Below are 24,689 nucleotides of genomic sequence, written 5' to 3' on the forward strand. Positions count from 1 at the left end.
GTCCCACCCGCTGAGTCCTCTTACGGCAGACTGTAAAGGATTACACCCTCTACAGGTTTGTACCGAGAGGGTCACTGAGGTTCCGACACTAGAGGCTGTAGTTCAGAATGAAGACTTAGGCGCTGTTATACAAGGACCGTGGAACTACAGCTAGCACAGTTTACGGCAGGTCGTGAAGCAGCATAAACACGTGCAGGTAAGAAATGTTGATTTGACTGGTTTGACTGTTTAACTGAAGTTTAAAGATCCTTGTTTGGGAACATGTGTCGATAACGATGACCCTGAATTTAGATATGATTAATGTTTTTGTCTCTGGATGCCGCTGTGACCAGAATCAATAGGAAACCGGTGTTACACTGTATTCTGTCACTCATCATGTAAAGGAGGCGACTTTTCATTTATTAGCCCTAACCTTACAGGGCTGTTACCTGCAACTATAGAAACCAAATGCTGTAAGACCCAAACACCAGGTAGTCACATTTTCAAAACCAGAAAACTATGTAATGGATTCACAACCTGAAAGATTTGGATAAAAAGCTTCAGCTTGGTGAAAATCTCAGTTGTATTTATTAAAAATTAAGACAGGCATGGATCTGGAAAACAGAATCATGAACCAGACCTGGATCTAGCTGATGTTCTGACCTTTAATGCAGAACCTGCAGCCCTGAAATCATATTATGGTTTAATAGAAAAATGCTAGCTCATTATCTGTGGACCAGAACCAGTTACCGGGAATTTAAATCGATACAATAGCAGGTTAATACATTATCAGCGATACTGATATCTTATCGATATCAGTATCGCCGATAATGATACTGATACTTTTTAACATTTAAGCTCAATGTATCATGGAACTGTTGATCTTTCAGTGTTTCTGTGATTTTTATTTTATTATTAATATTGAATAATAATAATAGTATTAGTAATGCAATGTTGATAGTGTTTTTTTTTCCCCCAATCCACCTCATATTATCTTTCAATCATTATGTAATTTTGTTTGTATTATGTGCACTTGCCTGTTGCTTTAATTCTATAAATGTCCCTGTCGTGGGATAAATAAAGGATTAGCTAATGTTAGCCCAATTAGAGGACATATTTTAATGGGATAAATGTACTGGAATCTTAATTACACTTTCTGATTGGGCTCCAGTAATATATGACATATAGTATCTACTTTAAAAGTGAATATGAAGGGGATCCCTCTCATCTACCTGAATATTCTCTGGAGGTCTTAGACGCCTCTGTCAGTGACGTCCGTCTGTCAGGGCAATGAACAATGTTTCGTCTCCTCTCTCCATTTCTGTAGCTCAACGTTTTCTTGCTTATGGTTTTTCATGTGCTTATATAAAGCTGTTGTGTTTCCACTGCATTTAACCAGCTTTGTAGCCCGTGTGCTGTTGTTATGAAGGGGGAGCAGCAAGGTGCTGTGACACAGACGGGGAGACTGGTGAATCTGCTGCAGTTAATGCGTGCGGGAGAGAATAAAAAGTATTGATCTTGTTAAACGAGTATTGTTCAATATCAATGCCAGCGTTGCTATCGATAGTATCGGTCCTAGGATTGATCTGCTCACCTTTAGAAAACAGCACTCAGAAAACCAGAGATGGACGGATACTGTTGGCTTCTTTTCAACAGGTTTTGGAACATCATAATTTACTGCAATCTTTTATTTATTTTATCTTTTTAACAAATTCAAATCATGATTCAATGTGTCTTTCATATAGCTGATAGTTTACAATAGAGATTTTAATGTGATTCATGTCTAGAATGCAGTTTTCTTTTTTTCTGTATTTTACTTTGAATTACCTGATGGCAACCCCTGGCAAAAATGATGGAATCACCGGCGGATGTTCATTCAGTTGTTTCATTTTTTAGAAAAAAGTAGATCACAGACATGACACAAAACTGAAAAAACAGTCAATTCAAATGGCAACTGTCTGGCTTTAAGAAACGCTAAAAAAAAACAAAAAAGTTGTAGTCAGTAATGGTAAATTTTTTAGACCAAGTAGAGGGAAAAATTATGGAATCATGAAAAACAAAAGACTGCTCCACCTCTGGCTTTTCCAACAGCTTGTAGTCTGTGAGGCATGGACTTAATGAGTGACAAACGGCACCCTTCATCAATCTGGCTCCCAACTTTCTCTGATTGCTGTTGCCAGATCAGCTTTGCAGGTTGGAGCTTTGTCATGGAGCATTTTCTGCAACTTCCACCAACGATTTTTAATTGGATTAAGTTTTGGTTTCTTTGAAGGCCATGCCATTGGCCTTGTTTCCTTTTTCAAGGAATGTTTTCACAGTTTTTGCTTTATGCAAGATGCATTATCATCTTGAAAAAATTAATAAAATATCCAGAAACATCCTTTCAATTTATGGGATAGAAAAAAAAAATGGTCCAGAATCTCAAGGTAAAATTGTGCATTTATTGAAGATGTAATGACATCCATCTCCTCAGTGCCTTTACCTGACATGCAGCCCCATATCACTGGCGTAACTTTCTGAAGGACTGGTGTGGACATGTCCCCACCAACTTGGAAATGGGTGGGGACAGTCACCACCAATAATTTGTACATTTATGTTCGGCTCATTTACTTTAGTCAACAACAGTAACCTCAGGATGCGCCTGGCTGTGTGTGTTCTGAGGGTTTTCAGTCAGCGTTTTTGTCTCGCTGCTCCTGAGCCCCGCCTACTGATATAACATCATTGAATCCTATATCCTGATTGGATCAGAGTCGCTATTTACCGCTTCATCAGTAGCTATGTGATTGGAGGAGAGACAACACACAGTAGCACTCATTAATATTAACCAGCAGCTACTTCACGTTTTATTTCCAATAAAAAAGTAGTAGATGGGTTGGTTTAAAAAAGGAAAAAAAATGGATGCCAGCAAAAAAGTCATCAGACATACAGAGCTTTTTCAACAACAAAAAAAGCAACTGAGTGTAAGTAGCCTTGAAAATTAATATTGTAATGCAAGTTTGACAAAAGCAGGTTTTTAAATAGTGTGTTCTTTGCTAGTTAAAAAAAAAATCAAAACATCTCTCTTTTTTTTTAGTCACAGTTTTTTTCCTTTTTTTATTTGTTATTAATGTTGCTGATGTTTCTGAGCCGTTACAAAAGAGCCAATTAAAGAAACCAGTCTACGTATATGTATTTTATAATATTTTTATTTGTTACTGTTGCATTCTCAGCAACATGAAAGCACTGAATAAATGTATGGCGTTCAAATTTGTTTGGGCTTGTTTTTAGCTAAATACAAAAACCTAACAAAAGCCTTTAAATCCTGTAACTGCAGGTTCATCAACCCTTATAGCAGGGGTAACCAATTAAAAATCAGCGGCGCTAGAATAAAGAAAATCATCAACCTGTAAAGGTCTGGAGACATTTTTAATTATCTGTTACTCTAAACAGAATTTAACACTGAAATAATATTAGGTGTTTATGCATCCATGTTATATATTGAACTTTTTAATTAAAAAATGTAAAAAAAAAAAAGAAAAATTTCTATTTTAAAATCTAAAGTGTGTTTTGAAGTAGAGAACAACAATAGTTTGGTATACAGACAATTTCCTGATTCACATATTCTGTTTTACCGTGGTGTGAAAAAGTGTTTGCCCCCTTCCTCATTTCCTGTTTTTTTTGCATGTTTGTCATACTTAAGTGTTTCGGAACATCAAACCAATTTAAACAATAGTCAAGGACAACACAAGGTAACACAAAATGCAATTTTTTTGCCACACCCAGGCCTGATTATTGCCACACCTGTTTTCAATCAAGACATCACTTAAATAGGAGCTGCCTGACACAGTAAAGTCCACCAAAAGATCCTTAAAAGCTTCCCATCATGCCGAGATCCAAAGAAATTCAGGAACAATTGAGAAAGAAAGTAATTAAGATCTATCAGTCTGGAAAGGGTTATAAAACCATTTCCAAAGCTTTGGGAATCCAGCGAACCACAGTGAGAGCCATTATCCACAAATGGTGAAGACATGCAACAGTGGTGAACCTTCCCAGGAGTGGCCGGCCGGCCAAAATTAAACCAAGAGCGCAGCGACGACTCATCCAAGAGGTCACAAAAGACCCCACAGCAATGTCCAAAGAACTGCAGGCCTCACTTGCCTCAGTTAAGGTCAGCGTTCATGACTCCACCATCAGAAAAAGACTGGGCAGAAATGGCCTGCATGGCAGAGTTCCAAGAAGAAAACCACTGCTGAGCAAAAAGAACATTAATTGTGTGGAACTGTTTGGAAGGTTACATTACATCTGGCGCAAAAGGAACACTGCATTTCAGAAAAAGAACATTATACCAACAGTAAAATATGGTGGTGGTAGTGTGATGGTCTGGGGCTGTTTTGCTGCGTCAGGACCTGGAAGACTTGCTGTGATAAATGGAACTATGAATCCTGCTGTCTACCAAAAGATCCTGAAAGATATTGTCCGACCATCTGTTTGTGAACTTAAGCTGAAACGAACTTGGGTTCTGAAGCAGGACAAAGATGCTAAACACACCAGCAAGTCCACCACCGCATGGCTGAAGAAAAACAAAATGAAGACTTTGGAGTGGCCTAGCCAAAGTCCTGACCTGAATCCTATTGAGATGATGTGGTATGACCTTAAAAAGGTCATTCATGCTCGAAAAACCCTCTAATGTAACTGAATAAGAACAATTCTGCAAAGATGAGTGGGCCAAAATTCCTCCAGAACGCTGTAAAAGGCTCATTGCAAGTTATCGCAAACGCTTGGTTGCAGTTGTTGCTACTAAGGGTGGCCCAACCAGTTATTAGGTTTAGGGGGCAATCCCTTTTTCACACAGGACCATAATGGTTTTGATTTATTTTCTCCTTTAATTAGAAACACCTTCGTTTACAAATTGCATTTTGTGTTTACTTGTGTTATCCTTGACTATTGTTTAAATTTGTTTGATGATCCGAAACACTTAAGTGTGACAAACATGCAAAAAAACAGGAAATGAGGAAGGGGGCAAACACTTTTTCACACCACTGTATATTGTATTTTTAACACCTTAACTGAGCGTTTGTTATTTTTCTTTCTTTTTTCTGTCTTAATGTTCGCAGTGGGCTTTATGCTGCCCTGTAAGGCTTTAAACCTGGGTTTGAATGGAGACAAAGCCATTCTAAAGCAAATATCAAGGTGCTCATTTTGAGCCTGGATCCATATTTATTTTTGATTCTGTTCATGGTGGAGAATCCTGCTTCACAGCAGCAGGTTGAACCAAACATCCTCTAAATGTGCAGGGTCCTCTCTGCTCCGGCCAGGTCAAGATCCGCTATTGCAATCGAACCAAAGAGGAAAAAGAACAGCAAGAAGATCCAGTTTAGAAGATCCAGCAAGAAGATCCAAATTAAAATATAGTAACAACAGATCGGTAACTACAAATTAGAGCATAATTCTTGTATATAAAAAAAAACTAACATTGTTTATTTAAAATATTGGATGCAAACTATTGGTCCTTCAACTGACCAGGAAGCAGATTTCTCATCTCCATCAGAAACTTAACCAGAGGTGGAAAAAGTATTAAAATATCATACTCAAGTAAAAGTACCAATACTTGGATGAAATATTACTCAAGTAAAATTACCCATCAGAAAAAAAAATTAAGTAAATGTAATAACTAGCTAATTTAAAATGTATTTTAAGTAAAAGTTACTTAGTTACATTAAAAAAAAAACTGTTGAACGGGGCAGAGAATCTCTCCCATTTAGTGAAAATAGGACAAGGAGTCATAAATCCAAAACTATTTTGTTTTTAATTAAAGAAAAATCTATACAAATGTATACACATGTAATGACAAGATAACACATGTCACACATGACATTTAAAACCCTTAGAAAGGTATAATGTGCAATTTTAGTTCAGACCATCCCATAAAACTTTTTCAAACAATCAGTTGAAGGTAAAAGTGCCATAAATTGTTGGTTCCGAGGGCCGTCCTTCTTTCCTTCAAACATTAACAACAGTTATTAATAAGCACTATACAAATGCAATAAGCAGGTACCGTGAGGCCAAGCGTGTCACGGCCCGGGCGGTTGCAGGGGCAAAATCTCCGGCCTGGGAGGAGTTTGGAGAGGCCATGGAAAAAGACTATCGGTTGGCCTCAAAGCGATTCTGGCAAACCGTCCGGCGCCTCCGGAGGGGAAAGCAGTGCTTCGCTAACACTGTTTTCAGTGGGAGTGGGGAGCTGCTGACCTTGAAGGAGGATATTGTCGGGCGGTGGAAGGAATACTTTGAGGATCTCCTCAACCCGACGGACACGCCTTCCGTGGGGGAAGAAGAGACGGGGTGCTTGGGGCTGGAATCGTTCATCACCCAGGCCGAAGTCACCGAGGTGGTCAAAAAACTCCACGGTGGCAAGGCTTCGGGGGTGGACGAGATCCGTCCTGAGTATCTTAGAGCTCTGGATGTTGTCGGGCTGTCATGGTTGACACGTCTCTTCAACATCGCGTGGAGGTCGGGGACAGTTCCCCTGGATTGGCAGACTGGGGTGGTGGTTCCCCTCCACAAGAAGAGGGACCGGAGGGTATGTTCCAATTATCGGGAAATCACACTTCTCAGCCTCCCCGGAAAGGCCTATGCCAGGGTGCTGGAGAGGAGAGTCCGGCTGATTGTCGAACCTCGGCTGCAGGAGGAGCAGTGTGGTTTTCGTCCTGGCCGTGGAACAGTGGACCAGCTCTACACTCTCTGCAGGGTGCTTGAGGGTTCATGGGAGTTTGCCCAACCAGTCCACATGTGTTTTGTGGACTTGGAGAAGGCATTCGACCGTGTCCCTCGTGCTGCCCTGTGGGGGGTGCTCCAGGAGTATGGAGTCGGGGGCCCTTTATTAGGGGCCATCCGTTCTCTGTACAAGCGGAGCAGGAGTCTGGTTCGCATTGCCAGCACTAAGTCGGACCTGTTCCCAGTGCATGTTGGACTCCATCAGGGCTGCCCTCTGTCACCGGTCCTGTTCATAACTTATGGACAGGATTTCTAGGCGCAGCCAAGGACCGGAGGGGGTCTGGTTTGGGGAACAGCGGATCTCGTCCCTGCTTTTTGCGGATGACGTAGTTCTGCTGGCTCCCTCCTGCCAAGACCTACAGCGTGCGCTGGGGCGGTTCGCAGCCCAGTGTGAAGCGGCCGGGATGAGAATCAAGTGGAGGAGTTCAAGTATCTTGGGGTCCTGTTCACGAGTGAGGGAAGAATGGAGCGGGAGATTGATAGACGGATCGGTGCGGCTGTTGCAATAATGCGGACGCTGCACCGGTCTGTCGTGGTGAAGAGGGAGCTGAGCGAAAAAAGGCAAAGCTCTCAATTTACCGGTCGGTCTACGTTCCTACCCTCACCTATGGTCATGAAATTTGAATCATGACCGAAAGAACGAGATCCCGGATACAAGCGGCTGAAATGAGCTTCCTCCGCAGGGTGGCTGGGCTCTCCCTTAGAGATAGAGTGAGGAGCTCGGTCATTCGGGAGAGGCTCAGAGTAGAGCTGGTTCTCCTCCACATCGAGAGGAGTCAGTTGAGGTGGCTCGGACATCTTCTTCGGATGCCCCCTGGACGCCTCCCTCGGGAGGTGTTCCAGGCACGTCCCACCGGGAGGAGGCCCAGGGGACGACCCAGGACACGCTGGAGAGACTATGTCTCTCGGCTGGCCTGGGAGCGCCTAGGGCTTCCCCCAACAGAGCTGGAGGAGGTGTCTGCGGAGAGGGAAGTCTGGGAGTCTCTGCTTAGTCTGCTGCCCCCGCGACCCGGTTCCGGATAAAGCGGGAGACGACGAGTACGAGGACAAATGCAATAACAACATAAAACACGCCACACATGACATTTAAGACCCTTAGAAAGGTATAATGTGCCATTTTAGTGCAGAACATCCCATAAAATGTTTTCAATGTTTCCACATCAATTGAAAGTGGAATTGCCATGAATTGTTCATTCTGAGTGCCATACTTCTTTTAACATAAACAGTTATAATGCAAATAAAGGCTAAATCACTTGTTTTGACTCCATAAATAACCAGGTTGTTTTGCTAATTGGCTATTAGTTATGAAGTACTAATGCTTACCAAAGCATGCTTCCGCAGATGAGATGTGGAGCTATTGAATGCTGCCGTTACTTTCAATGCCGTTACTTCCATCACTGCCCCTGAAATAGGTTTAGATTTCTTTTCTCCTTCAAAATGTTATGATTAATTTCTGAAACTTAACCAGCCAGTGAGTTTGGAGCAATAACATAAACATGTCAAACTTACACTAAGGGTGAGAAGTTAACTTTATAGCTCAGTTCAGGTCAAACGGAGCCTCTGATTAAGGCTCAGTTTGACCTTCTCTCTCTTTGGTTGGATTTAGTTAACAATTGTTTTGTCTCGTTCTGTCACAGATGGAGGCGTCGCCCTGCAGGCAGGTGGAGGAACAGCAGCAAGAGCAGGAACAGAGCTCCGACCTCGTTGTCGGGCTCAGTCTCTGTGACTCTTCCCCGCTCCTGTGGCGCATCCAGGACCTTAAAACGGTGCGGTCCAAAGGCCTGGTGGGGGCACTTCTCGGCTCCCTGCCCAGAACCCCGAGACAGAATATCCGGCTGGGCCGGCCTCTGCTGCTGCTGCCGGAGGAGGAGAGACTGCTGAGGGAACGCCACGGTGCCGCTGCTCTGCCCGGCCCAAAACAGGTCAGGATGCAAACCGAGTCAGACCTTATTCTGTTTAACGACAAAGTCAGCAGTGAACTCAAACTGCTGATGCCCAGTTTCTCAGTGAGAAGGAAGATCGCAGTGTTGGCACTTTCCACATTTTATTTGATCTTATTTGTGCTCATAATAATTTTTCCTATTGCATTTGTATCTCAAGTTCCTTAAAATTATGAAATTCATCTGCCAGATTATTCTGCACAACACTAATTCATCACTTCATTGGTTGCTAAGAAACATCTCATTTGTAAGAAACCGTTCCTCCTGCAACTCAGGCGAATGAAAACCATCAGAGCTCTGCATGGAGCAGTGAGACTCCATGATCCTCAAGGATCCAAATATCTGATCCTGTTGGGTCTTTACAAACGTCACAGTCACCATCCAATACAGGAGCTACGGTCATTTTGTATACACAGAGTGTATACAACAAAATTTGATTTTGTACAGCTTCCACGACATTTCCATTCCATAAAGTGCAGCAGTGAGCAAATTTAAACGGTGTGGGAGAAAAACAACAAAAAAACAGCATTAATATGGACATTCAGAGCATTAAATATATATGTTGCAATTATGCAGTGTTTTGGTTTGGTGTTTGGTGTTTTGTCTGGACGGTCCTGGTAACGAGCCGTCTTAATTTTCATAAGTTCTCCTGAAAAATTTCCCCTCCTTTTATTTTTTTATGGCAGTGCCTTGCAAAATTTGACATTTTCTCTTATATCCATCTAGGGCTGGGCGATATAGAAAAAAAGCTTATCGATAAAAAAAATGCATATTGATCGATATCGATAATTATTGAAAAGATTTGAAACCATATTTTATGTCCAGTTCTACCTGGACATTTAATGATATTGCTAAATGATTTAATTTTAATAAAGAAGACAAACACAGAGTTCCAATTAAATCTTTATTTAACCAACTTTAACCATAACAGAATTGTTTAAAGAAAAATAACTTAAAAGATCTATGTTATGTTATTAAATACTGACAAAAAATAAACTAAAGTGAACAGAAAAGCGACCAAAATAAATATAACAAATAAATAAAAAATAAATAGAATGCCCTATTTGGGTGGTGGTTTTTCCAGGAATAGCTAAATGCTGCCACAACTTTTTTGCACACAGCAACAGCCCTTTCCACTCGCTTGTCTTTGGATGCTGCACCTGAAATAGATTTTAAAAGTTATTTAAAAAGACAAGCAAGCCATAATTTGTATTATTAAGCACTCTGTTATAAATCACTATCATAACTTTTAAACCATGGACCATAATGATATTGCTTACACATTATTTTAAATGTTATTGATTTAAATTTTAATATTTATTTTGATAACTAAGTTTTTATACTATATCATAATTCTTCAGACATTTGGTTTGTGTGCCAAACCCTGGTCAGTAAAGCTGATTCTGATTTAATTCAGTAACAAACTACTCACCGATGGCAGAGTGTAGACGGTGCCCAAAACACTGGAGCAGAGTCCAGTGATTGAGTGTTGTGGCTTTCACTATGTTAGCACCGCTATCAGTTGTAATGCACACATTTGTCTTCATTCAGACCCCATGACTCCAATAATTCTGTCAAGCCTTTTGCAATCATCTCTGCTGTGTGGTCGTCTGGAAAGTACGCTGTTTCTTGACTCTTACTGTACTTCTCAGGTTCCATTCTCTGTCTATGTAGTCAATTGATAGGCTGAGGTAAGGCTCGGATGTGCGACTTGACCAGAGGTCCGACGTTGTGGCGTAGGAAGATACAGAATGCAGCTCACTTTTGACTGATTCCCTGCACTTTTGTACAAATTTGGGAGCGCTGTGTTTGAGAAAAACTTTCGGCCTGGAACTTCGTATCGTGGATCCAGAGTGGCGAGCAGCTGTTTGAACCCAGGTTTTTTCAACAGCAGAGAACGGCAGCATATCCTTTGCAATGAAGCATGTTACAGCATGAGTAATGTCCTTGTGCCGCTTGGATGCTTTGTCGTATTTATCAGAAACCAGGAAGCCCAATTTAGCTTGCGTCGCCTGCTTTGTCTTGGCAGAAATTCCCAATGTTTCCTCGGAGGATGATGCAGAGCCACGCTGGGGCCTACACAGCTCGTACTCCTGCGGGTGTGAGCGGCTGAGATGATAGAATAAGTTGGTTGTGTTACCAGACTTAGTTTTCACTGTTTCCCTACAGATTTTACATATTACTGTAGTTTGTTTTTTGTCCGACTTGCTGTAGCCAAAATACTGCCAAACTGGCGAACTACAAAACCCCCTCTTCGGTACAATATCCTCCGCCTCTCCTTGCTGCGAAATCTTCATATGCTCTGTGTTGTGATTTGAGAGGGTGGTGCTTTGTGATGTCATGCCTGGGTCCGCAATTGCGCTTGGTTGGGAGGAAGTAGAGACTTGCATCAACCTACATGATAGGCTACAATGAGAAGGAAGGAAAACTGTGTTTCTTTATCAAACCTATTTTTTTTATTGCGCCAGACGTCTATCGATCGATATATATCGCTATCAAATTATCGCCCAGCCCTAGCTCCATCCACTGAGAATATCCTCTAAAGTCTGTAGTTCTGTATTTTTTTCCTGAGCTGTACTTTAAATATCTTCAGGTCATCAATACGATTGGTGTGGGATTTTTGGCTGACCTATCTAATATATCGATCTTTCAGTTCTTGATATCGACTTGAATAAAAAAACAAAAATTTTTACTTAAAATACTGAGGGAAAATAGCTACCTCTGCACCACCACTCTGGCAGGTGGAGCCCCTTTGCTGTGCGGCGCAGCACCGTATCTGAAGCTGAGGCAGTCACAGTGGAAGACATGGACTGACTCTAACCCCAAACAACATGAATACTAGGTGTGTAAATCACATCCATCATGGCGATTCGATTCAGCATCGATTTCCTGACCCAACGATTCGATTATTTTCGATACTCAAGAATACACCACGATACGATTCGATTAATTGGTTAATTTTTATTTATTTATTTATTTTTGTTTACACCTTACAGGCTAGACAATGTTTCAAATTTGAAATAAATCAATGAAAGCTGTAATATCGTTATGCATTTTTTTGAGAAACAACAGCAAATAACAGAAGTAGAAAAGTTGCATGAAAAAATACTGCACAAAATCAGTGCAATTCAATACCTCGGCCCCAGATGTCCCCGCCCCCTCCACAGATGCCCCGCTGCCCCTCTCCCAAATTGTAGCTGACCGCAAACAATGCCGCAGACAGGAGGTCGGCTTGTTTTGTTTTTATGACCGAAATTGCAGAAAACAACTTGTGAAGTTTGACCCGCTAGAAGAGCGAGGTGCGCGAGAACGCTGGGAGCCTTTTTCCACCTGGATCTCCGCTCTTTTTGGCCCTCATTTCCCCCTGTTGTCGAACTAAACTTGCCCCACTTCCTCGCCGCCTCGGCTGTATCTAGACCCACAGTGTGTTGCACAGACCACACTTCAATATTGAGCATAAATCAAAAATGTCTGTGTCAAGCTTACTGCAACACACTGCTGTAAGAGTATAACCAGGAAGCGAGGTAGGAGGGCAAAATAGGGTCAGCACCACCGCAGGACGGGAGGGAGAATTACGTCCAGGGGCAAATGGATAAAAATAGACCGGAGGACAATAAAAAACATGAATCGATCCTCTTGCGGACGTATCGATGCATCGATACAAAACAATTATTATTTATACCCCTAATGAATACCATAGTAATTTAATTATCAATATCTTCCGATGAACATATGCAGGACTTGCTTTTATATCTATACATTTAATTCTGATAGCTGGGAAAATATCATAATATATAGTGATATTACAGTATCGTGATAATATCGTATCATGACCCAAATATCTTGAGACATATTATATAGCACCACCCGTGTCTTCTCATTCGTAATCAATATATCTGATATCTGAGAGAGAAACTCTAGCTTTGTCTTTAACTGCGTCAGAGCTGGGCAGCTTATTTAAGCTGCGTTCCATCAAGTGGGTTAAAATCGTTTTTTCGAACCCGGGTTGACCCACTAACCATCGCCATTTGGCAAAAGAGTTGGGTCTGTTGCCCTTGCTAGCAAGCAGCTCATACTACAACTCTTACTTTCAGAATATGTGCTAAACTCCTATTTTTTTAAGTTTTTTTTAGGGATGCACGATATTGGGATTTTGGCCGATATCCGATATGCGGATATTTTAAAACTCATGTAGCAGATAGCCGATATCGATTCCGATGTTAAAGCTGGACAAAAATTAGTAGTCATTGAAAACAGCAGTTTTGTTATCCATTTCTGACACTTTGAAAAATAATATACTCAAATATATTTTCATATGCTGATATCAAATTGATTTTTAAAAACGCTGTATAGATCTATTTTACTTTCAAAATCTCGTGAAATTTCATCGTTCTGTTACAAACTCTCGTGATATTTTGCAAATTCTTGTGAGATTTTGTTAGTAAAATAGATTGATACCGCGTCAATATATCAACATATAAAAATATGGCAAAATTTTGTGAATTTTTGGGGGATTTCGTAGCATAACGATGACATATAGCAATATTTCATTAGTAAAAGAGATTGATATGGTGTTTTTAAATGGCAATATATCAGCATATGAAGATATGGTGATATTTTAATGTAGCGATATTTTTTCCCTTGTCTTTAGTAGTTTTTAAGTCTGTAAAAAAGAAGTTTTTGAGAAAGAAGAAGAAGTAGTATATTTTTTTTTTTTTAGTCTTTAGAAACTCAGAAGCTGATCAAATATCGGGTTAAATATCGGTGGGGTGGCCGATGTCAGATATTCAGTTTTAAGGCCGATACAGGCTGATACCGATAGGGGGCCGATTATATCGTGCATCCCTAGTTCCAACCCTAATATGTAGTGCTTTTCCTTGGGTAAAATAAACTTTACTCTAATACTGAAACCATACTGTTTGTCATTTTCTAAGCTAAAATGTTGAATGACATGAAAAGGTGAGACAAGAAAAAATACAATTATTCTCTAAGTTGTTCTTTCTTTCGCATTGTGAGCTTTGCAATATACCCGTATGATATCTGGTTGTTCAACAGGTTTGCCTAAATAAAAGATTTAGATATGACTTATCTATATATTCCTGAAAAAAGGTCTGATGTTGCAGGGGCAGGTAATGAAACGTTCTGGGGAAAAAATGCTCTTGTTCTGACGCCAGTGTGTTTCAGCCTTTATCCAGTCTCATGTAGAAGGGCTGGTCATATCACAGGTTATTTGCATTAAACAAGGACAGTTAGAAGGTAGAGTGAATACTGAAACTTGAAGAGGGGAAGGGGGCTTGCAGGAAAACTGAAATTCTCTGGCACTTCTAGTGTTAGTGTGTGGTTCCCAGTGGCTTTGTATTTATTGTATTGTATTTATTGTTTTAAACTGTTTTATTTATATTTATATTTATTGTTTTATATTTACCTAGGGGTGGAGGTAACGGTTATTGTTGTGTGTGCAACGGTTTGGAAACTTTTTGTTTTTTTTTAAATGTGCTATTTAAATAATGCAGATTGGATTGGATTGGAACTCTATTGGGTGGTTGCTAGGCAACCCTACCTATGTCAGAATTGGAATGTTCTAGATGATGTCACGCCTCTTTGACTTCAAAGACAGTCTGTGATGTCACAGTACAGTCAGCAGTTTAGAACCTTTACCCAGTCAGTTGAACACCAGCTTAACACGAGTTAACAGTGTTCAAACTGCTGTGGCTTGAAGGTAAACCGATAATCGCACAAAATACACGAAAGACAACGTTCTACAGATTCTGCAGACATTTTTAAAACTTTAGCCCTCACGAGATATCTAGAGAAGAGCAGAATGACACCAGAAAGTCCAAGGAAACGTAAAAACAGCACCACAGACGAAACCCCCAGAAAGAGGTTTATGGTGTCTGAGGGTTATGGACCTACCACAAGCTACCAGGACCAGTTCAGTACGGTGAGAAACGAAAAGAGAAAACTGTTGGAACAAGGAGAACGTCTCCCAGTTAAAACGAGAAGACTCCAAGAACCGGTATTGACTAAAGAATCAACTTCCACCGCCCTTGTATGTCTCCCAGCACCTAGCAGCTCCTGTCTGAATGATAACTCAACAGAAAAACCAGATTTAAAGAAAATGAGTCTAAAAAGAAAGGCAGGGGACTTTCAAGACTCACAGAATAAGAAGAGATTAAAGACAGAGAATAACAATGAGGAAAGAGGGGATTACCTTAGAGCCAAATTTAGGGAAAAGTATGTTGAGCTAAGAAAGCTTGGAGAAGGAGGCTATGGAACCGTTTTTGCTGGTTATCGGGTGTGTGATGAATTGCCTGTAGCCATTAAACACATCCCAAAAAGACATCACATGCGAATACATAAGGATAGGAAAGGAAAGTTGAGGCCCTTGGAGGTGGCTATCATGTTAAAACTGAGCGCTAAAACATCCAGCTCACCGGGGCAGTCAGCCATACTGTCCATGCTAGACTGGTATGATATGGGTGAGGAGGTGATTGTAGTTATGGAGAGACCCATTCCTGCTGAGGACCTTTTTAACTACATTCAAAACCACAAGGGTTGCATTACGATGGACAACACCAAGATCATGATAAAACAGCTGCTAAAAGCAATAATTCACCTTCAGGAGGCAAAAATCTTCCACAGAGACATTAAACCTTCGAACATCTTGATAGAGACCAGGTCAAAAGTCCCAAAACTTTATCTCATAGACTTTGGTCTAAGTTGCTTTGTCAAGACAGGAAACGTCAAGATTTCAGCTGGTACTTGGGGCCATTTGCAACCAGAACGGAGAACACAAGATTTTAACAGTTCTGGACCCACAACTGTGTGGCAGGTGGGCTCGGTGCTGTATGCGATTCTGCACGAAGATCTGTTCATTACCAGTAAATTCCTGTCAAATGAGCTGAAGATCAACACAAGTCTCCCCGAGACATGCAGAGAATTTCTGAACAAGTGCCTGGCATTACACCCAAAAGAGCGCCCCACCGTGGAGCAGTTGTTGCATCACCAGTGGTTGTCGGAAGAAGATATGCAAATATAACCAGAGAACGGCTGCATATTTGGTAACACACATCCCATCAACACATCCCAAAAAAACATGAGATCACAGGCTCCCCTCAGGGCTGCGTCCTGACTCCCAGATTCTACATACTTTGTCAGCGCTCCGCTCCGCCCCGCTCACGTACGTCGTGCGGAGTAGTCAATGAGAACTGTTCCACATCCACCGCTACTCTCTGTACGTCACCACCCACTTATGTCTACTTCGTCCGCCACCGTCAAAATACGGAGCCAAGCTATATTTTGCTCCACTCCGGTCCGGCTAGGTCAAGATCCGCAATTGGAATTGCACCAAACAGGATAAAGAAGATCGAGAAGATCCGGTTTGTCAAATGAAAATATAGTAACAACAAATCGGTAACTAGAAATCAGAGCAAAATTTGTATATATTCCCAAAAACTAAGAGGAATTTATTAAATGATTGGATGCAGACTATTGGTATTTCAACATACCAGGAAGAAGATTTATCATCTCCTCAAAGTATTTATTTTATACCGAGAGGCTTAAAAGTTTAATCAAATCCATTCAAAACCTCTAAGAGCGCATCTCACAACTTCAAAAGAAACTTATTGCAGGAATGGATAAAGAGATGCTGAGTTTGGAAGCAGAGAGCAAACATAGTTCATTAAAGAAAAGCAGTTTTAGATGATCCTAGTTATCCCCGTTACAAAAATCTACAACAAAAAAAGATTTGGGCAGAGACTGAACATATGCTGGATGATGGTGGGGATTTTTAAGCGTTAACAGGGTTCACACGGGAATGAGTGACTCTAATTTAATGCATTTTAATGCTCTTTTAATGCTATTAAGACATAATTTTAATGCCATCAACAAGAACCATGTACACAAGTTATTAGTAGGGGTGGGTATTGGCAAAGATGTCATGATTCGATTTAAATCACGATTCACATGCCACGATGCGATTCTATCACGATGCATCATGATACTTGAAATATTGCAATGCATTGCGATATTTTCCCTGAACACTGTAAGAAAAAGATACAGCCATTACCAGTGGCTGACTGGCTGGGTATTATCTGGATAGTATCTTCAGTTGATACATAACTGAAAGAAACTGAATTCATACATAGCTATATTTATTGAAACGACTTTTGGAGGTGTTGCCATGAAAATAAATACTGGACACAAATATTACTATTACTGGTGTGGACACTGACAAAAAGATCTTAGGATTCATAAAACTTTAAATAACAAAATAAGGATAATCAGTGCCGTTTACATGGCCTCAGTGGTCCTTTAAACCAATGAAATGAAAACATTCAAATGTATGACATTTCCCCTTTTGCAAATTACATGCATCATGTCAATTTCGTTTTTACCTTCTTTGTTTTTAAAGCCAAAATGCATCCAAGCATCTGACTCGAAATGTGATGGAGCTGTGGGGCGAATTTTCTCAGTCTCCTCCATATTTTGTTTACGAATGACTCGTCTCAGTATCCCGCGAACGAAATGCTTGTGACACAAGGCAGCTGGCTTCAACACATCCGCAGCGACATCTGCTGGACTGGAGGTTGTATTCTACTTGATTTGGCTGATGTGCGCCAACCATTAGTGTATTTTATTTGTTCATTTTTTTTTTTTTTATCGATTCTTGCCTTCAAGAATCGATGCAGTAGATCACAAAAATTAGAATCGCGATGCATCGTCATGACGATTATTTTGCACACCCTTAGTTATTAGTGTACATGAAATATGAAGGAGCTATATATATTCTCTAGCTTTTTCCCACCTCGAGCTTCTTTTCCAAACATACGGCTTTATGATCAACTGCAAGCAGTTCCACGCAAATGAACCTCAATATAATATATCTGACGAAATTGTTTTTATAAACATTTTTTAATAAAGCATTTCAAATGCCACGATAAACATCTAATTAATTTTAGTGCCAATTAAGGCCATAATTTAATGATTTTTAATGATCCGCGGAAACCCTGGTTCATTTCCGCATGTTTTGATGCTTTGAATCTAATATGATACATTCTCTCCTCAAACTCTGAGGAAATCGGAGAGGAGCAGGACAGCAGGAACAGCGGAAGCTGTAGGCTTTGGCTTCCCCAGGTTCACCACCAATCACATCGTGAAGTTTGCAGACGACGCCTCGATGGAGGGCCGCATCAAAGACGACAACGATAGGGTTCCCCGGTAGGGATGGTAAATATCTTATTTAGTCAGATATTATATCGGGCTGTTATATATTGTTTATGAACACACGCCCTACTAGCTGTGTGTTAGAACAATAAATGAAAGAGGGATTCGAGCTCAAATCATGGTCAAACAGTTAATTCTGCACATACATGGAATAAATTCACCACAACTTCTGTTCAAAATATAAGAGTTTATTAACAAAAATCCTTCAGCACCAAGTCAAAAATATTTCAGTTTAAGACTCTTCACTAAAACTAGTGAAACTCAACTAAACCAAACTACTATGTACAAAGAGAAAGGGGAAATAGGTTGAAAAGCATATTACAGTTTCAGATGTATCTTGTGTTTGAAAACCAAAGTTTATATTGAAGAATCTGGGATATGATCAAATTAGCTTTTCACTAATTTAGACAAATTGGAATGTTTTCAGACCAATTCACAATGCAAATCCATGAGGTGAATTCAATTCAGTTTATTTCTATAGCGCCAAATTCACAACACCTGTCATCTGAAGGCACTTTACAGTTCAACCAGATCATAGTCAGATTGATTCAAAATTTTCTATCTAAGGAAAACCAGTTGATTGCATCGTCTCATTGACTCAAATACAATCCCTCACACTAAGCATGCTTGTAGCGACAGTGGAGAGGAAAAACTCCCTTTTAACAGTAAGAAACCTCCAGCAGAACCAGGCTTAGTGTGAGCGGCCATCTGCTGAGGCCGACTGGGGTTCAAGGAAACAGAAGCAGAGATACAGAAAGAAGCTTTAAAAGGCGGCCCAGTCCAGGAAACACACAGCCAGGCAGATGAGCTCTGAGCCAGCTTCCATGCCAGAGAACAAAGAGAGCACATCCAGCCAGTCAGGGTCAGAGAAACAGGACCACACTGGAAAACAATCTGATCTCCAGCATCTATAAACAAGGGTGTTGATGGAAGCAAAACAGCTGATATTTATCTCCAGGATGGCGTCACAGCCAAACAGGAACAGACGAGGCAAAGCTACTCTGAGGAAAAGCAGAGAGAGCTAGAGAGAGTTAGAGATTGAACTAACAGATTCTACAGAATAGGAGAATAGAGAAAGAATGAAGCAGAATGATGAAATGGGGGTCCCTATGTCCTCCAAAAGTCTAAACCTATAGCAGCATAACTATAGAGATAGCTCAGGATAACCTGAGTCCCTCAAACTATAAGCATTATCAAAAAGGAAAGTTTTAAGCCTAGCCTTAAAAGTAGACAGGGTGTCTGCCTCAGGACTAAAACTGGTAGTTGGTTCCACAGGAGAGGAGCCTGATAACTAAAAGATCTGCCTCCCATTCTATTTTTAGAAATTCTAGGAAGACGAACACAGATAAAAGTCCATTATCTGAGGCCATGAGAATATCATTAGTGACTTTCACCAGAGCTGTTTCAGTGCTATGATGAGCTCTAAAGCCAGACTGAAACTTTTCAAAAAGTTAATTATGGTGGAAGTGATCGCAAACTTGCTTGACAACTACTTTCTCAAGAATTTTAGATAAGAAAGGAAGATTGGATATAGGTCTATAATTGACCAAGTCATCTGGGTCAAGGGACGGTTTCTTAAGCAGAGGTTTAATTACAGCAACCTTAAAAGCCTTAGGTACATATCCCTGTAACAGAGATGGATAAATCACATCTAAAATGGAGGAGGAGATAAAAGGGAATACCTCCTTAAATAACCTGGTTGGAACTGGATCTAACATACAAGTTGAAGGCCTAGATGAAGATTTTTGCTAACTCAGAAAGTTCAACTGGATCAAAGCAGTCTAAACCCGATTCAGATTCCATGACTACCTCAGATACAATCGCGGATAGAGGAGTGCTTATGATCTTATTTTTAATAAGATCAATTTTATTTATAAAGAATCCCATAAAATCATTGCTGCTAAGAGCAGGTGGAATGGACGGTTCAACAGAGCTATGGCTCTGGGTGAGTTTGGCAATTGTATTAAAAAGAAATCTATGATTTATCTTATTCTCCTCTATTAATGAGGAGAAGTATGCTGCTCTTGCTTTACAAAGGGTCCTCTTATACAGCAGTAAACTATTTTTCCAGACTAGGAAGGACTCCCGCAGGCCTGTGGAGCGATATTTTCTCTCCAGTTTCCTAGCATTTTGCTTTAAAGTATGCAGCTCAGCATTAAACCAAGGAGCAAGTTATCTATTTTTAGCGGTTTTCATTTTCAAAGGAGCTGCGTTGTCTAAGGCAGTACGCAGAGAACTAGCAACCCCATCAACAAAATCATCAACCTGTGAAGGGGAAAAAGCTAAGCTTTTGCACTCTGCAGCACTGCTCAGTGACACAGAGGAGAGAGAAAGTGAAGCAGATTCTTTAAATTGTATAAATGCACTATCTGATAAAGATCTACTAAAATTGAACCTTCTTTTGGGGGAGGAGAACTCTGTTAAAGTAATCCTGTTGGTTATTAGAAAGTGGTCAGAGAGGACAGGGTTGTGAGGAAATACTGGTATTTCTTCACATTCTATGCCGTATGTCAGCACAAGATCCAAAGTATGAAGATGAGAATGTGTGGGACTATTCACATTTTGAACAAAGCCAATAGTGTCTAAGATAGCACTAAAGGCTTCTCTTAAGCTATCGCCTTCAATGTCAGCATGGATGTTAAAATCTCCCACTATGATGACCCTATCAGTATTTAATACCAAATCAGAAAGGAACTCTGAACACTCATCTGAAAATTCAGAGTAAGGACCTGGTGGACAACCACACCTCTCAGCGCAACAAATGTTCAAAAGAGTTGTAGGTATTAACTGTTTTGGGAGTAATCAGTAAGTCAGACTCAAAGATTGTTGCTACTCCTCCTCCTCGCCCAGAACTTCTGGGTATGTGAAAATTTAAATAGCTTGAAGGAGTTGCCTCATTTATGCTCACATAATCCTCTTGCTGCAGCCAGGTTTCTGTAAGGCAACACAAGTCAATGTGATTATCACAAATCAAATAATTAACTAGCAGACTTTTAGAGGAAAGAGATCTTATGTTAAACAGACCACATTTAATCATTTTAACTTTTTCCCCATTGGAGTTATTTTAATTTTAATTAGATTATCATGATTTACTTATTTGGGAATATTTGCTAATTTATTAGATTTAGGTCGTTGGCAAGACACTGTCTGGATGGAGTAAAGAGTGGGTAACAGTAGAGAAGCTGCAGAGATGTGTGTTAAACACGTCTCTGCTTCCTGGTCTGCACCCTGGGTGGTCAGGGTTTTGGAGGACTAATAAATGTGGCCAGATTCCTAGAAAGAAGAGCTGCACCATCCAAAGTGGGATGGATGCCGTCTCTCCGAATCAGACCAGGCTTTCCCCAAAAGGATTGCCAATTATTAACGTAGCCCACGTTGTTTTCAGGACCCCACCTAGACAATGACGACATGCGGCTAAACATGTCATCACTGGTCAGATCAGGGAGGGGACCAGAGAAAATTACGGAGTCCGACATTTTTTTGGCAAATTTACACACCGAAGCAATACTAATTTTAGTGACCCCAGATCATTGTAACTGGGTGTCATTACCGCCTGCATGAATAACAGTCTTACTGTATTTAACCTTATCCTTAGCCATCAGTTTCAGGTAGGATTTGATGTTGCCCGTTCTGGCCCACGGCAAACATTTCACTTTGGTCCCTGGTGTCTCTAATGCCACGTTTCTGAATATGGAGCTGCCAATCACCAGAGTGGGCTTCTCAGTGGGTGTGTCACTGAGTGGGGAAAACCGGTTAGAAACGTGAACGGGTTGGTGGTGACCAGTGGGCAGAGATCCACGACTACGCTTTCTGCTTACAGTTACCCAATCGCCTGGCTGCTCAGGAACTTTTGGAGGACAGCTACGTGGGGGGGCTACTTTAACTCCTGGATGTTCAACAGCCTGAAGCCTGGATTCTAACTCTGACACCCTCGCCTCCAAAGCTACAAAAATACTACACTTATTACACATCCCATTATCACTAAAAGAGGCAGAGGAATAACTGCACATCTGACACAGAGAGCAGGAGAGATGAGAGGAAGAAGGAAGAGTTGGAAAAGAGTCAAGGGAGGGAGAGAGAGAAGCCATAGTAATGCTAAGCTAGCGCTAGCCTAGTGTAGAACTATGCTGTCCTTGTTTGTGTAATTTAAGAATTTCATTTTTTGCATCCGAAATGAATTGGAACCGATAAAGAGGAAAAAAATGTTTAATTTTTTTGCCAAAATCTCTTGGTTCGAAATCCTTCGTTCAGGTCACCAGTTAAGATCTTGTTTTTACCAAGATTTGTAGGTGACCTCTACTTTCCAATGTTTCTGTGTGCTAGATTTCAATATAATGTCTCCTATGTTCTTTGTGCATGTTGCTAATTATGTATTAGGCCTTGAATCTGTTTACACAGTGTGAAAAATTATATAACACCATCACTCCATTGCTGGATCAATACCTACCTACACTAATGTACTCTTTTATTACTTTAGTAATACATCAGGGGAGTTGTTGGCCCAGTGGTTACAGAGAGGTGTGATTGTCCTCTGAGAAGGTTGCAAAGTACCAATCCCCACAGCCTCCACTCTGGTCTCCTGAGCAACCCTAACCCTTACCCCATACTGCTCTCGGGGCGCCACAAAATGGCAGCCCACCTCTCCCCAAAGGGATGGTTCAAATGCAGGGAGTGAATTTTCCAATTGTGGGACAATAAAGGGATTTACATTACATAGTCAATTCCAAAGGCATAAAGGCCTTTTTATCCTCCCGCAGCAGTGTGTCACAGTGAGCTTGTCGCAGATATTATTGATTTATGCCCGATATTGAAGCGTGGTCTGCGCTATGTTATTTCACACCACAACGCAAGAGGGACAATCATGAACTATCTGTGGGTCTAGATACTGTGGAGGCGGTGAGGAAGTGGGGGCAAGTTTGTGCAACAATGGAGAGACATGAGGGTGAAAAAGAGCGGGGATCCAGGTGGAAAATGTGTCCCAGCGTTCTTGAGTACCTCGCTCTTCTAGCTGGTCCATCTTAACAAGTCGTTTTCCACAATGGCGGTCATACAAACAAAACAAGCCGGCAAGGTACCAAACAGGAAATATGCATAGTGTTTGTAGATTATTATTAGATGTAGATGCAGAGTGTTTGTGGAAGACGTCCGCAGACGACCTGATTTCTGAGTATAACTCAGCCTTTAGGACTAATTAAGTGATTACGTTTATTCAGATAAATGTAATAAAAGTGTATTTCATCAGTCATCTCCAGATGCAGCAAGGCGGAGCTTCACTAAAGGTGTGTTGTTTTTTTTTAACAGGATGCAGCGGCTGCAGAGCTTCGGCAGCGCTATGAGGAGGAGCAGGAGAGAAGCTTCGAGGAGCAAAGCGTCCTTGCTCTGGAGGACAGGAAATCGGCGCTGCTTCGAGCCATGACATCATCAGGTTGACGTGTTTCTGTGGCGCAAATTCTCTACCTCTTTGCTCTGTTCTAACTGTCCTGGTTCCGATCTTCAGGCTCTGAATCTGGAGGAGGCTCCGATGAGGCCCTACAGCGCCGTCTGCTGGCCCTTGAGCAGAACTTCACCTTTCCCCGCTCAGCGCTGGCGGTGCAGCTGAGCACAGCCAGAGCGGGGCTTAGCCATTGTCATGAGTCTCGCGCCTTTCTGAAAGCGGATTGGCCAATCAGGGAGCCGGACAGCCCCCGCCGTGAGGCCAGGTACCAGGTGTTCAGAGACCTGCGGGGGCGGGGCTTCTACCTGACACCTGCAGGAAAGTTTGGAGGAGACTTTCTGGTGTATCCAGGTGAGTTTGAAAACCCCTCTGTACCGTCTGAGCTGTTGGTCCTCCAGCTCACTCCTCTTCCTCCTCCTCATCAGGTGACCCGGTGCGTTTCCACGCCCACTTCATCGCCATCTGCCTGACTCTAGAAGAGTCCATCTGCATGCTGGACGTCCTGTCTGTGGCCCGGCTGGGCTCCAACGTGAAGAAAACAGTTCTGCTGTGCTCACCAGCTCCGGACGGCCCGGTCCAGTACACGTCATTACAGTGGAGCGGGATGGTGTAGCGGGGGACCGGCCACTTCCTGCTGCATTCAGGAAATGACCAGAACCTAAGAGGGGACTGTGAATGTTAGAGTAACTAAGCATTCCATCAGAATCCTGAACCCGGGGTTCTAGAATGGACCGGAACAAGTTTGAAACCAGAATTGGACCCGACTGAGGCTAAGTTTCTGCTGAACCCCTTCAAAAACAAACGGGTTCTGATATCACAGACATTAGGGCCTCTTTGGCCCCGGACTGGAAGCTGAGGCCCCTTAGCTGATGTGGAGTGGATCTGGGTGGATTCTGCTACAGTTTCCTGTGTTCTATCATTACAAAGTCCCCTAATTGTCTTTGGGCCCCTCCTAACACCTTTTGGCCCCTCAGGTTCTAGACGTAGAGGTTAAAAGGCCTAAATACCTAAAACCTTTTGGGCCCTTAGATTGTTTCCTTTAATTGAAGCAGTGAAGGAGGATCTTCATCAGCAAGTTTCTGGCTCCTTCGTTCTTTCGCTCCCAGAACCTCGAAATGTGCCGGCAGATCAATAAGCTTGACTGAGAACTCTTCTGACTTAATGTGTATTTAAAGATAAACAAGCTTGTTGTGTTTTTGTTTTTTTTATTTCTCAGGAAAATGTTTATTTTTTATGGCAAAGCTGAAAACATCCAGTTGATTGCAAGCAGTTGCCATGGAGATGAAAGGCATTTGTCTCATTCAGAACAAAAAGAGAAATAAATATTTTCAGAGTAAAGCATCATGACAAGACTTAAAAAT

The 24,689-nt window shown here is 41.4% G+C and overlaps 1 protein-coding gene across 2 annotated transcripts; it reads left to right on the forward strand.

The window, feature by feature from the left end:
* On the forward strand, positions 1 to 24,675 carry tsen34 (TSEN34 tRNA splicing endonuclease subunit). 2 transcript variants are annotated; one of them, XM_038297768.1, is made up of 5 exons: positions 1 to 196; positions 8,367 to 8,651; positions 23,196 to 23,319; positions 23,392 to 23,679; positions 23,754 to 24,675. In XM_038297768.1, the coding sequence occupies exons 2-5, from the start codon at positions 8,367 to 8,369 to the stop codon at positions 23,939 to 23,941; spliced, it is 885 nt and encodes a 294-aa protein (XP_038153696.1). In that variant the 5' UTR covers positions 1 to 196; the 3' UTR covers positions 23,942 to 24,675. The 2 variants fall into 2 exon arrangements, with proteins under 2 accessions (XP_038153696.1, XP_038153697.1); XM_038297769.1 differs by lacking the exon at positions 1 to 196 and adding an exon at positions 8,067 to 8,141.
* The last annotated feature ends 14 nt before the right edge of the window (positions 24,676 to 24,689 follow it).

This window comes from Cyprinodon tularosa, unplaced genomic scaffold (assembly GCF_016077235.1).
Source record: "Cyprinodon tularosa strain WSP-4 unplaced genomic scaffold, ASM1607723v1 ctg397, whole genome shotgun sequence".
NCBI classification, from domain to species: Eukaryota; Metazoa; Chordata; class Actinopteri; order Cyprinodontiformes; family Cyprinodontidae; genus Cyprinodon; species Cyprinodon tularosa.

What these genes read in the sequence shown, in the direction of transcription:
- tsen34 (XM_038297768.1), top strand. Translation starts at nt 8,367, where the DNA reads ATGGAGGCGTCGCCCTGCAGGCAGGTGGAGGAACAGCAGCAAGAGCAG. An exon ending in CTCTGCCCGGCCCAAAACAG is followed by an intron (nt 8,652 to 23,195) that starts GTCAGGATGCAA and finishes TTTTTTTAACAG; the next exon opens with GATGCAGCGGCTGCAGAGCT. An exon ending in TCGAGCCATGACATCATCAG is followed by an intron (nt 23,320 to 23,391) that starts GTTGACGTGTTT and finishes TCCGATCTTCAG; the next exon opens with GCTCTGAATCTGGAGGAGGC.